This window comes from Tamandua tetradactyla, chromosome 7, assembly GCF_023851605.1.
Source record: "Tamandua tetradactyla isolate mTamTet1 chromosome 7, mTamTet1.pri, whole genome shotgun sequence".
Classification (NCBI taxonomy): Eukaryota; Metazoa; Chordata; class Mammalia; order Pilosa; family Myrmecophagidae; genus Tamandua; species Tamandua tetradactyla.
The window spans coordinates 25561253-25575908 of NC_135333.1; the positions used below are offsets into that span (position 1 = coordinate 25561253).

The following is a 14656-nucleotide window of genomic DNA, read 5'->3' on the forward strand; positions in this document are numbered from 1 at the left end:
GAGCTCAGCCTATTGATCTGGCTATCCCCACTGCTTGTGAGAATATCAGAAATTCTCCAAATGGGGAAGCTAAACTTTCCCCCTTTCTTGCCACTTCCCCAAGGGGACTTTGCAAATACTTCTTTAGTCACTGTTCAAATAACTCTGGGATTTATTGGAGCATCACATTGGACAAACCTACAAAATTTCAGCCCTATTCAAGGTTCCATGTACTTATGGTGTTCAATTAACCTGTCCATATAAGTTATATTAGGAAATGCACTAGTCAAGATATAAATTTTGTACCAAATAAACATTTTTTGCTTTAGTCTCGAACAGAAGTTGAAGTTTTAAAATATGAATGACCATCTATTTTCAACATCCTTAAATACTGGCATTCCTTTGTTCTTCCTCATGCAAAAACATTTTTTAATTTGTACATTTAGTCACTGTCATTGTACACTCTAGGCATTCCTAGTTTAGTGTGTCATTAATTTTAATTTTAATCAAATATATTTTTAAGTGTCACTGTTACTGCCTTCTAATTTAATTGTACTGTGTTCAGAGAACCATGGTATAATGTTCTTTGACAGGTACTGAGATTTGCTTTATGGTGTGGTACATGGTTACTTTTTTTTGTAAATGTTCCATGTGAACTTGAGAAGGATGTTTATTCTGTAATATATGTATTGGTTCTTTATTGGCCCAATAAATCAAATTTGTTAATTGTGAAGTCCAAATCTTCAATATTATCATTTTTATTTTCTGTTTGAGCTTTCAATTTTTGTGAAGTACATGTTAATGTAGCCCACTATGATAGTAGGTTTGTCAATTCTCTCTGGAGTTCTAACAAGCTTTCCTAATATATTCTGAAGGTAACATTGAGATGTACACAAATTTAGAATTGTTGTGTCTTCTTAGTGAACTGACTTTTTATTTAAGTTGTGATCATCTCTATTACTTATAGTGCTTTGTCTGATATCAATATATAGTTATCTCAGTTTTCTTTTGGATAATATTTGCCTGATAATCATTTTCCATAAATTTACCATTAACATTTTCAGGTTGTATGTTAGGTATATCTCTTGTAAAACAGTATAGTGTTGATATTGTTTTCTCTTCATCTGACAATCTCTGTCTTTTCAGGGCTAACATTAGTTTGTTTATATTTATTTGATTATTGATACATTTGGACTTACTTCTAACATCTTGGTTTCTTGCTTTCTATTTTTCCCTCACTTTCTCCATGTTTCTTCCCTTGCTCTTTTTTTTTTTTTTTTTTTTAATAATTGAGCTATTTGGGCTATTTGGTTTTAGTACTTATTCCATTCACTACCCCACCTGCTACTGATTTGACAGTTTAATACCCTTTTTAAATTCTTTTTAGAACTTAACCCTGAAATGCTATCCTGCATCTCTAGCTTAGCATCTGTCTTGATTTACCAGGCTGGCTGTGAAAAATACCACATGGTGGGTTGGTTTGTAAGCAATAGGAATTTTTTTATTGGCTTATGGTTTGGGAAGCTAAAAGTCCAAAATCAAGACACTGGCCAGGCCATGCCTTCTTCAGGCATCGGGAGCATGTGGTAGTGACAGTCCTTCACCACATGACAAGCTCTCTGTCTGCTCCTCTCCTTTCTATGACTTACGTTTTCTGGCTTCTCCCTGTAGCTTTCTCTGATGGACTGCATACAAATTCCTTCTTTTTAAGTCTTCCAGTCATAGGGATGAAGACTTACCCTGAGTCAATTTGGCCAAACCTTAACTAACCACATTTGCAAAAGGTTCTATTTACAAATGGGTTCATGCTCACATGAACACAGATTGAGTTTGAACATGTTTTTGGTGGAGGATATGATTCAATCCCCAAGAGCATCCAAAGTTAATATATCGTCCCTTGTCCAGAAAACAAAGATCAAAGAATACTTTAACAATAATCACTTCTCTCCTGACTTAGATGCTGTAATTGTCTGATATTTTTTATAATCTTTTTAAATGCCCAAATTATATAATATCATCATCATCATCATCATCATCATCATCATCATCATCTTCATCACTACTGGTACTACTACTTAGAAGAAATTGCTGTTTGGGGTTCCTACATGTTTCAAATTTGTCTGTTCAATGTTCTTTCTTCAATCTGGGATCATATCCCTTATTTCCAAAGTAGATCCTCTAGAGGTTTCTTTTGTACAAGTATGCCAATGGTAAATTCTTTTCATTTTTGCTCATCTGAATATTCCTCTCACATTCTTACAAGATGGTTTTGCAACCCAAACACATGGAGCCTAGAATGGGAACAAAGCCTTCTGTACAGCTTAATGTAATACCTGAATACGTGGTGGGCTGATAATTAAAAAGTATTAGTAGAATCCCCGGAGGGAACAAAGGAAAAAATATGGAACTATTAAACTTTCCCATATGGGAAACCCCCAGGACATTCTCAAACTTTGGGGACTCCCAAGAAAATAGTCAAGCCCTTGATTTTGAGGCTTGGTCTTATGAATCTTATTTCTCTAGTGAAGAAGCTACGGCTACCTACAATGAGGGCTGGGAGTTGCTTCCAGGAAACTTCTTTTGTTGCTCAGATGTGGCCTTTCTCTCTCTGAGCCCAAATTTGCAAGGAAAATCAATACTCTCTCCCCTATGTAGGACATGACATTAAGGGGTGAAAATCTCCCTGGCAACATGGAGCATGGCTCCTGGGGATGAGTCTGGCCCTGACACGGGAGCACTGACAATGCCTTCTTAACCAAAAGGGGAAAAGAAGTATAACAAAATAAGGCATCAGTGACTAAGAGAGTTCAAATACATTTGAGAGGCTATTCTGGAGGTTACTCTTATGCAAGCTTCAGCTAGATATTGCTAATTGTCCTGGTTTACCAAACTCCAAGCAACATCGTTCCTATTAACTCTTATGAACACCTAGCGCTCTAACTGAGACTCTACAAAAGTTACATGCACTAAGTTTACTGTTTTGAAACCTATAACCTACAGAGAGTTTCTAGACCAGATAAATCCTGAAACCCAGAAGGGTCAGCCTCTCCAAGACTATCAACTAATTATATCCCCCTATCCTTTATTGCTGACAACTCTTTTCAACATGACAAAGTTAGAATGGACATTCCCTGAAGATCCCTGTAGACTGGGGGAGGGATCAAAGGAGAAGGAAAAGTTGTAAAATAGAAAATAGGATTTAACAAATGAGTACGACTGCTGAATCACTGTACTGATATTTCTTTTAGCCTCCAGTGTTTTGGAGCAGCTAGTAGAATAAATCTGAAATTAAAAAATCGTAGCTCATACCAAACTCTGAAATCTGTTCTGTAACTACTTGCTGGAATGTACATTGAAAATTATTGCTTTTTCTTTATTTTTTCTGTATATATATTTCACAATAAAAATTAAAAAAAAAAAAAGATGGTTTTGCCAGGGGCAAAATTTTTTGTTACTGACTCTCAGCACACCGCAGGTATTATCCCACTCTTTTCTGGCTACCATGGCTGATCATGAGAACTCTGCTTTTATCATATAAATGTGATTTCTTTGTAGGGAACATTTCTTTTTCTTTGGCTATTTTTAAATTCACTTTTCTTTACGGCGCTGCAATTTCACTACTGTAAGATCTAAGTATGGCTTTCTTTTAGTTAAATTGCTCAGTAAACACTGTTTCTGGTATCTATGGAGACTTTTTCTTTTAGTGGTTCTGGAAAATTCCCAGTCACTAGGTGATTCAATGTTGCCTCACTTCCAATTCCCTCTATTATCTTTTTCTGAGTCTAAACAGATATATTCATATTTCTTAACCTCTATCTCAGTTTTCCTGTCTTTCTGCACTGTGTTTTGGGTAATTTCTTCAGCTGGGTCTAATCTATTGCTTAACACATTCATTTAATTTTTAATTTCAATCATTGCATTTTTCACTTCTAAAAGCACTTTTTTGGAAATGTCATTGACAATATTTAATTGCTCCACCTTACTTTCAATATTCTCTTTTGCTTCTTAAACATTATAAAAATACTTATTTCATATGTTATGAGCCTAATACATGCTGTATTTGAGATTTTATTCTACAGCCTAGACCATCTCCATTTTCTCATGGTATCTTATTTTCTTGTGTATTAGCGACTCCTGGTCACTGATGCTCCTTGAATTGCAACCTGAAGAATTTGGAAGTCTGGGTTTAACATTTTCTTTCTCGATTAGATTTGTGTTTGTTTCTGTCAGGTGCCTTGAAAAGTCTCATTTTTTCCCTACTTTCCATTACCATATATAATTTTAGCCCCAAGCAATATGAGTGCTGGATTGAAATGACAAATTCTCAGGGAAAACATTTCCCCTTCATTTCACTTAAAGTGAAGGATGTTGACAAGACACCCTATTGTCCCATCTACACTAAAGGTTTTTTAAATGTTATCCACTGAGGCTATCACTCTTCATGGGTCCTGACATGATGCACAGGTCTTCTAATTGACTTTAACCCTGCTGGGCCACAAGGTTCCTGGCACAGCCTTTCAACAGAACAATTAGATGTATAGTTTGTCCGAGACAGAGCTTTGTTTAGGTCTTTTGTCCCACTCTAACTAATGATAGCATTCCTACGTTTGAACACTACATCATACAATCACCTGGCCTTTAAACCAGGTTCCAGGCCACAGGATCAGCAAATGCCCCTAAAGGCAAAGGTTAGATACAGCTGTTTCTTGTTTCTCTGACTAGATTCATACTTGATCACTGTTTCTGGGTTTCATTTTTCTTTTAATTTATGGTCTGAACAACTATGTCTTTAAAACATTTTAAAAACAACATTAAAACCAACTTTATCCAGTATTTTTAGGTGTTCTTTACCAAGCTGGTTTTATTTTCCTCCCTTCTGAACTTCTAGCTCACCATATTCCTACAAATATTTCTGTTCCTTTCCTCTATTTTCCCTATGTTTAACAAGTACTTGACACACAGAGAAAACTTCACAAATGTTGACTGAAAGAAAGAATGATGCAAATACTTTTGCTTTAAACAGTTTCTAAATTTTGCAATCAATTTCAAATGTAAGTGAAAAAAATGTTATTTTTCTTTCTGACTCTATGACTTCACTTCTGGAAAGGTAACCCACAAAAATATTTTGAAAGAAGCAAAGAGTTTCATGGATAAAGCCATTATTTATGTAAATAAATGTTACATAATTTATTTTTGTGAAAAATTTCAAACAGATAAAGTTGAGAGAATGGCTGATAATGTATATTATAGCCACTGAATGGAATATTACGTAACTCTTGGACAAGATGCTTATAAATACTATGAGTTGACTCAGAAGATGCTTATAACACAAATAAAAAGCAGGATACAAATTTCATGTGCATCTTGATTGTAAATATGATGTTATATATACAAGTGAAATGGCACAGAAACCATTTGGAAAGGGCTGATTTATTAGGACAGCGAGGTTTAGTTTCCTTCTAAACCTCCAATTAATATTATAAAAGTGTTATTTGTATAACAGAGAAATCAGAATTTAAAGGATGATTTTTTTTGTTTTGTTTTGAGGGTGCACAGTCCACGAATTGAACCCGGGTCTCCCACATGAAAGACAAGCATTCTTCCACTGAACCACACGTGCACCCCCTAAGGGATGATTTTGATTACTGAATCATTACATAGATACTTCTTTTTGTTTCTGGGTATACTGGAGTAGACAGAAGGAAATCTCGAAATTGTAATCCAGCTGCCTTGATCTCTGATAATGATTGTATAGCCCTCATCTTCTGCCCCTGTCACTGTAAAAACCTGGCGATTAACCCTCATTTGTACCCATTTATCCAGTAATCACCTATAATCACTAAAGACAACCCCTGATGTTTATTAATGAAAGGTCTTGTGTCAGCCGAGGACTAATCCACCCCAAGTCCAAAGTTATCTAAGTGGGCCCACCTGATATGTGCAGTAACTTAGTCTTTAACCTACAAGTCACCTTTACTTCATTCTGTCATTTTCTTAAGTACATTCTGGACTAATCAATCTGCACATGCTCAATAATCAGAACACCTCTAATTACATCATCTGGAGCCACTGTACTCATTATCCTAAACCCTGCCCATCTTTCTCTGCAGTAAAATTATCAGAATTACTGCAGTTTAGGGAGACAGATTTTGGGCCGACAGACCATCTGCTCTCCTACTATATACCTAGCTATACCTAGCAATAAACTCTCTCTCTCTGAAACTCTGGTGTCTAAGGGATTGGTTTTTGAGCACATTGGGCAAAAGAATCCATAGCCTGTGTCTGTTAACACTTTGGTAATTGATACATTTTAGATGAAATAAGCTCTCTATGGATGCATGTATCTATTTCCTCTTTCATATAGAGATAAGTGCAGTTGGTATCAGACAGGTCCATGTTCACATCTTCACTTTGTCATTTAATAGCTGTGGTCAGTTCTTCACTCCTCCCACAGTAGGCAGGGCATTTCTGACACACCTCTTAACTCTGGGCTCTGCCATATTATTACTTTGGCTGATGAGACATTAGCAACAATTTAAGCTTTCCCCCTGTGCAAGAGAGTTTCCTCTTGTATCTCTTTCTGTCATGAAAACATCCCAGGCTGGTCTGCTAAAGGGACCTGGGAAACACTGGAAGAGACCCAGGTTGACCTGACAACAGCCATCCAACACAGTGAAGATCAGCTAACCTGTAGCCTACTTGCAGGCTCATCAGCTAAATAAATGGTGGTTGATTTAAGCCAGTCTTTGAGGAGTTTGTTATGCAGTATTATCAATGGCAGTAAGGAACTGATATGACCTGTCTTCTTCATCTGCCAGGACCTAGCATCGTGTTTGGTATCTAGAGTCTAACGATGAAGTCTTTCTGTTACGCCCCTTCTTTCTGAGATAGAATGAGACATTTATGCTTGCCTCTCCCTTACCCACATCCATCATAGTACCCAATCTTTTATACATATTTCCTTTATGTTTCTCTACTCCTTTAAGCCACAAATGACTTAAAAAAAAAGTTGGCACTGAGTTATTCATCCCTATATCTGCAGAACTTGGCACAGAGTAGGCCCTCAATAAATGTTTTTTGCCTCAATTAAATGAATGGATGTTGGTAGCTGGCATGAACCAAAACAGCTGGCAGCAGGTGGCAAAAATAACCACATAAGCCAGCTACCCTGCATATGGTTCTTATGTCAGGAGGCCTTATGCTTTCCAAAAAGCCCAAAGAAGAAAGAAAAAAAGAGAAGAAAAGCACATTTTTCCTGCTTGCCTGCTCCCTTATCTCTCTCACCACACTGCACACAAAGCTCACGGTCATTCATGAAGGATCCTGATCCGGCTTCCTTCTGCAACAGCAGGGCACCTCATTCTACCTCCAGGGATGTGCCCGGCATCCCATCAGAGCCTGCCTTTACTCTACCTTCAGATCAGACACGTCTCTGTAGCATTGCTCGGAGCGGGTGTGGTCCGACAGCTGCACGTTCCAGAAGCACGGGAGCTGATACACCAGGAAGGGGTTTTGTTTGATGACGGCATTGAAAATATCCTGGAGGATAAAAGCCAAAGGCACAGTCAGATCAGTCAGGTGGGTCCAGCTTATGACTGTTGCTCTCAAAGTACTGTTATCTCCTCTGAAAGGGTTTCCCCCTTGAGCCTTCTGCTCTAAACTTAGGGCTGCCTTGCGCAAGGGGTATCCCCCTTCCCTTTTATTTCTAGGAAGCCAGCAATGACATCTGAACAGAGACCAAAGTTGACGTGAAGCTCCAGGTCTTGCTGGCCTCATAAAGCACCATCAGTGAGCTTGGTTGGCAGACAGGGAATGTCCTTGCTATTCTAGCTGGCATATAATAAATGAAGTCTGTTTTCCTCCCTTCTTCCCACCTCATTGAGGAGCCCTGCGTTATCCATCTTGAGCTTTCTGGGGAGGAAACAGCATGATGACAAGTGGCTCTGCTTATTCAGGGGGCAGAGACAAATTGCAGGTCCTCAGTTTTAGCAGCTCTTCCTGAAGCTTTCTGTAGACTTTATGACAAATGCTCCTTGGATTTCTGCAGAACATGATGCCCAGATTAAGCTCTGGATTTCTAAAACCAACTCTGACTTGTCTAGGGAGGCTTTACCTCTTTGGAGCTCTTCTCCAAGTTCTAGTACCAGGCTACACTTACTAACTAGCCACTGATAGGTGGTGCAAGGAGGTGAATTATGGGACTTCATGGGAGGAAACGGCTGAATAAAGTATCCTCATTGGACACAGACATACAATTGCCAGCTTTTGGGGACACATTCAACTCATTGCGACCTGATTTAAAATATGATGATGGTGGATGATTTTCCCCTCAGGTTTAAAACAGCTACCTGGGTACTTTTTAAAAAAACTCATTTAGTGTATCATAGCTCATGTTTGAAAAGGAAATTAGTTTCTGACTGCTTGGGAAATACTGAATAATAACATTCTTAAAAAAAAAAATTGTCAAGTAACCCTACAGTTTTTTGGTTCCTCTGTACTGGCAACAAATAAAACTTTGCAAGAATTTGACAAACTAGGCAATTGAGCATTGAACAAAAAGTACACGGAGACTAAGCTTACTCTCTGGATGTACAGGAAAGAATAAAAGGCAGAGAAATCACTCTGCATTTCAAGACAGCCTCCTACATCACAGAAAAATTAAAATATTTCTAAATAAGGCATCCTGGTAGATACAAGGCCAGTGCTTTGGGCTCCTACATTTTCTGGTCAAAATGAGAAATGTCTTTTTTTTTTTTTAATTAATTTTTGCTAATATATTTGTGGAATTCAAGAACTCTTTCAGAATGCCTGGATAAAAAAGGTAGTTTCTCAAGCCAGGTAGCTCGTTCTTTCTCTTTAAATGTGTTTTCCCTTGAGTATAGGTTTTGCCTTATAAGTTAAGACCCTATTTGCCAGAGAAGCAAATTAAATCATGTCAGGGAAACATGTTATGACTTTCTGTGACTTCAGGGAGCAGGCACCAGTGCATTCCACACTGCCAATGAAGACAACAGCCCCAACTTACACCAAATAATCATCTACTTACGATTCTGCTTCAATAAACTATGTCTTCTCTGCGGCCAAGGACATATCCTTTCTTTATCTATATGACCCTATTTCTGTACATAGTCCCTGGTGCATGCAAGTGTGCAGTGAAAGTTTGCTGAATGAACAAATGAGTGAATGAAGGGAATGAACTACTGAGTTAAGCCACTGCTTTAGGCTGGCAAGTATCAGGCAGATCTACCCACGTGTACAGGGTCACATAACAGGTGGAAGATAATTCAGATCTTATCTTAAGCATCTTTGAGAACAGCCCTAGAGCACTTGGGAATTAACCTTAACTTCTCACCTGGCCACTCACCTGGTCAGCTAAGGATGTTGACAGCATGCCCATCAGCTCTCTCTCTGCGGTCAGCCTCCACATCTGCTCCCATTTCATCTTCCGCAGCTTATCCAGAAGCAGCAAGATCACCCCTGGGCAACAGCATTGGATAGAGGAGTAAAAACAACAGTAATACAGGATGTCAAGTGTATCTGGGTATAACATAGGCACAGCCACTCAGGAGAGAAGTCTTCCCTCTTAAAGCTCCTCCAGTGAGACATCACAGTATGGGGCATAAATTTTGGAGAAGAATATACCTGGGTTCAACTGCAGTTTGATTACTTGGTATGAGACTTTAAAATTTTCTCTCTGAAACATTCTTATTGTCTGGAGAACACTAATACAGACTTCAAAGGGCTGTAGTGAGGATGGAGTAAGTTGGGCAACAGAGCCTAGCACTGCACCTGATATACAGTAAATTTCTCATCAGCATCAGGTTCCTTCCTATTTCCCCCCAGAGATATGACAACCTATGCAGGTTTCAAGTGGCAGATGATATTTGTACAGCAAATATCATTTTCACAGGCAAAAAGCAGGCCCTACATGACTTTATTTTGAATAAGTCTGCCAATTTGCTTTATAATTACTGGCAAGCCACACAGGCTCCTCTCCATGCTCCTGACTCTAGGTAGGGTCTCCTCTGGCCTATCCAAATCAACATATTTGAAACCTATGGCAATGGAAGTGCTAATTTTGTGCCTTTAAGATGAACTCCAAAAGCGTCTGGTTTCATAAGAAACTAATAATAGTTATCTTCCTTCTCCTCTTTGCCTTCTTTTTTTTTTTGTTGTTAGTTTCTGTGGAGAGATACCTGGGTGAATGAATGGGAGATGGCGGAGGGAAGGAAATACCCACTGTATTACCTTTTGCATTTTAAAAAATGTTAAAACAACCAAATGTATTACCAAGACAAAAAGATTAATTACAATGTAAGAAGAAAAGTATACTTTTTGCTTGGCTGAATGTTGTAAAAGCAACCACCTGTACCATCAGGCCAGAGAGAGCAGGGAGAGCACAGAGTGCAGAACACAAAAAACCAAGAGGATTTCCACACAGGCCACTGCACTTCACTTGGTGGATGGAGTCGTAGCACCTACTGACCCCCAAATCAGTCTCCTCAGCTGAATGGCCAGTGGAGAAAATTCCAGGCAGATGAAAAATTATCTTAGTTGATACCTAGTATATTCATTTCTTAGATCATAGCAAAGAAAATAGTTCCTCCAAATCACACATAAATGTCAACTCCAAGATTTTATTCTTATTCCAGTGGCAGATTTGAAGGAACATTTAATGAATATAATAAAGGTGTTTGGACAGGCAGAACTAAAATTTAAAAGTATATGGTTATGTGAAGGATGGTATAACACACAGACCTGAACTTGTAAGTCAGAAGGACATATTATAATATGATTGTGTATCTCCTTTGTTCTTTTCTAATCTTTTTTATTCCTTTCTGAAACATATTTTACTTACTGCTCACAATATCTCTAGAAGACAGACAGTGTCACTCTGATTTTTTAGGTGGGAAAACTCAGGCCCAGAAAGGCTAAGGTAGGCAGCACTTGTCCAAATCACAGCTCACAAGTACCTATGCCGGGATTCAAACCTGAGTCTGCCTGACCCTCACACCCTTGCTTTTTCTACCACTTCTTCTAACACTCCGAACACACCAAAACTCCACCAATGTCACTTCAGAAGGAGTTGTGTAACTCAGGCCATGGCTCTTTCCTTTTTTTTTGACTCTCATTTTCTACTTCTTTCAAATGAGAAAAATCCTATTTGCCCTGAATAACTGTGAAAACTGTCATGCTCCCTAGGGGTGAGGCTGGTAAATGTTTAAGAACTAGCTCTCCTGGGGAGAAATAACAAAAACAGCCTGATTTGTAGTATTTGCCCTTTTTCATGGTGTAAATACTACCACCATGGTTCACGTTAAGCTGTGGGTGTGAAGTCACAGAACACTGAGTTGGGAAAGGAATCAAACGATTGACCCTCCTGGCCCAGGGCAAGCTATTCCAGCACAACGCTGAAATTGTTCCCCAAATATGGAAACACCTCTAGAAAGAATGTAACGTCCACAAACTGATTGCTTCTTTTGGGGAGAAAGAAAAGAAACATTTACAAAGTTACAAACCAGGAGAATACAGTGACAGATTCAAGAAAGTAGACTCCAGTCAAACACGTGAAAGAGAATTTCTTTAAATCATACTGCAGAAACAAATTCTAATTAGGTTGGAGAGATGCTTCAATATGTAGTGAAAATGGGGGTTGGTGAAAGTTATAAACAATGATGAAAGATATTAATGTACCTTTGGAAGACTTTAGAGAGCTCACTGTATGATCTATGGCTCTCTGGAGGCTGAGCTGAGAACCGATGCTTTCAAATGGCGTTAAGACTTGGGGAGTCCTAACTGGCAGATGTGATTCGGCACAGTTTGTCAGTTTAGTTGAAAAGGGTGGGGGATGTCTAGAATGGAAGACTAAATGCAGAAATGTAGGACCATTCTCCAAATTACCCAGCCTTTTCAATTCTTAAAACTATAAACTATTTCAAACAAGTAGAAAAGCACAAGGACAAACACCCACCACTCAGATTTAATACATGCTAATATATTACCATATCTGATGTGAAAATAAAATGTTACAGGTGAGTCAGTTTCCTCATCTCATTCTACCCTTCCTTTCCACAGAGGTGCCATCTCACCTGTCATGGTTATGTTTCATTTCCAAGCATGTTTTCATATTTTTATTTCCTATACATACGCGAAGAAACAATACTCAGGGTTTTTAGTGTTTTATATTGCGCATTTCCTACTGTAACTTGCCTTGTCACCTAATGTTATGTTTTATAGTATAACCATGTTAATATTCCTATATATAGTTTATTCACTGTGATCACTTTATTACATAAATATACCACAATTTATTTATCCATTCTCCAACTGAAGGGCATTTGGGTTGTTTCCAATGATTTTGCTATTGCAAACAATGCTGCAATAAACATACTAATCCCAATTTATATCTCATTGGGAACACGTGTGAGAGCTTCACCTAGGCACAGACTCAGCAGTTGTACAGGGATTGCTGTGTTGATGGGTGCTACTTCTCTTGAACTATTCCATTTTCCTGTTTCTTACATTGAGGCCATGACTGAGTCTCACAGAGCCTTTTTTTATTAGGAAGTTTGCAACTACTCTTTTATTCAATTATTCAACAGTTATTTACTGAGCACTTACTATATGTGAACTAACTGAAATAGACTTGTACTTGTTTTTCTTCCCTACTTTCTCCAATCCCATGCGTTTTATTAAAAAAAAAATCAGCCTATGTTTATTGGATGTATATAACATTCACTCTTTGCCAAGCCCTTTTGTGAAGACAAAGATGAATAAGTTAGTAATACAGGCAAACCATTAAGGTTCAGTATGACAACACCGAACTGTACACTGCTTATTGAGGGAACACAGAGGAGGAGGCCCTAGTTGGCCAGGGCTAGGATTTGGTCATTAGACAGGGTGTCTGAGGAAACCGCATGGACAAACACAAGGAGGTAGGAGACAGGATGGCAAGACTGGCCTGGCAAGAACTAGAATGAAGAACAATTAGTCAACTGAATGGAATCCTTTGGGGTGAATGCTAGGATGTAAGGCTGAACAGGGGAGCAGGGAATGAATCAGGAAGGGTCTTGAACAGATGCAAAAGAGGTGTTTTCCAACCATTTTCACATCATTTCCAAATATTCTATTCAATATTCAAATAGAAGAAAATAATACTCTTCTAACACACTGGGGAATATGAAGGAAGGGCTGGCCAAGGGGGTATGGGAGGCCAGGCCTCATTCAGGTATCCCCAAAGCAGAGGGAATCATTATTTTGGCACATCTGTCACCCCTGTGTCGCACACCAGGAAGTCCTGCTGAGGACAAATGGGAGTCTTCAAAGGATTTTGAACAAGGGAGTGACCATGACAGAATCTGTTTTAGAAAAGCCAACTGAAAACACTGCTTTATCACAATAAATGGCGGCACGGTCTAAAGACAAGCCCCAATTCATGGGGCCAAGCTCATCTGAACGTTGCCACAATCTATATTTCTATACTTTTATCACAACATTCCCTCCAGCAAGATTGGCATAGTGGCGCTATGCCACTCAGCCACCTCACCCTTCCCCTTTGCAAATGTGATGAGCCAATATTCAGCTTGATTTCCTTTTTGGAACCTTAGAATGTTTATCAAATATATCACTCTCTGATCTCCAATTCAACCAACCAAACAAAAATCATAAGCAAACATGTCACAGAGCTGTGGCGGCCGGAGCTCCTCCCTCCCTCCTTCCCGGGCCAGCTGAGAGTCTCGGAGAAGAAAGTTTCCCAAGCCGAGGCGGCTGGTGCCCCTCTTTTGCGGGCGGCTTCCTGGTCCGGCTACAAGTCTCGGATCAGAGGGCTACCCAAGCCGCGGTGGCCCCCCACCGCGGGCGGCTTGCTGGTCCGGTGGGGAATTCCCCAGGCCGTGGTAGCTGGTGACCAATGCCCCTTCCCTGTGGGCGACTTCCGGGTCCGGTGGCGAATTCCCTGGGCCCGCTGTGGCCAGCGACCAGCCATAGGATCCCCTCAAGCCGCGGCGGCTGACGCCCCCACCACGCGCGGCCCCCCGAACCAACTGAGAGAACTGGATCGGAAATCCCCAGGCCGCGGAGATCGGTGACCGGGGGGATCCCTTCCAAAGACGTGAGACAAAGTGTGCCACGAGCGCCACCTACTGGGCAGGATAAGAAAAACAGAACAGAGATTTCACAGAAAAATCTAACAACCTTGTTGGGTCCGACACCCAGGGAAATCTGACTAAATGCCCAGACGCCAGCAGCAGAAGATAACGGTCCACGCTCAGAGGATTGAGAATATGGCCCAGTCAAAGGAACAAACCAATAGTTCAAATGATATACAAGAGCTGAGACAACTAATGCTGAACATACGAACAGAAATGGAAAACCTCTTCAAAAATGAAATCGATAAATTGAGGGAGGACATGAAGAAGACATGGGCTGAACATAAAGAAGAAATAGAAAAACTGAAAAAACAAATCACAGAACTTATGGAAGTGAAAGATAAAGTAGAAAAGATGGAAAAAACAATGGATACCTACAATGACAGATTTAAAGAAACAGAAGATAGAATTAGTGATTTGGAGGATGAAACATCTGAATTCCAAAAAGAAACAGAAACTATCCAGAAAAGAATGGAAAAATTTGAACAAGGTATCAGGGAACTCAAGGACAATGTGAACCGTACAAATAT

At 39.4% G+C, this 14656-nt stretch overlaps 1 protein-coding gene across 7 annotated transcripts in view; it reads right to left on the reverse strand.

Annotated features, from left to right (window-relative positions):
* The window catches only part of LARGE1 (LARGE xylosyl- and glucuronyltransferase 1), a 617012-nt gene that overhangs the window by 93440 nt on the left and 508916 nt on the right, over positions 1-14656 (reverse strand). For all 7 annotated transcript variants that reach the window (XM_077168649.1, XM_077168652.1, XM_077168654.1 and 4 more), the window contains exons 8-9: positions 9344-9456; positions 7393-7518 (exon numbers count right to left, since the gene is read on the reverse strand). In XM_077168649.1, coding sequence (XP_077024764.1) covers positions 7393-7518; positions 9344-9456 — 239 coding nt within the window. The remainder of the gene's footprint in view (positions 1-7392; positions 7519-9343; positions 9457-14656) is intronic.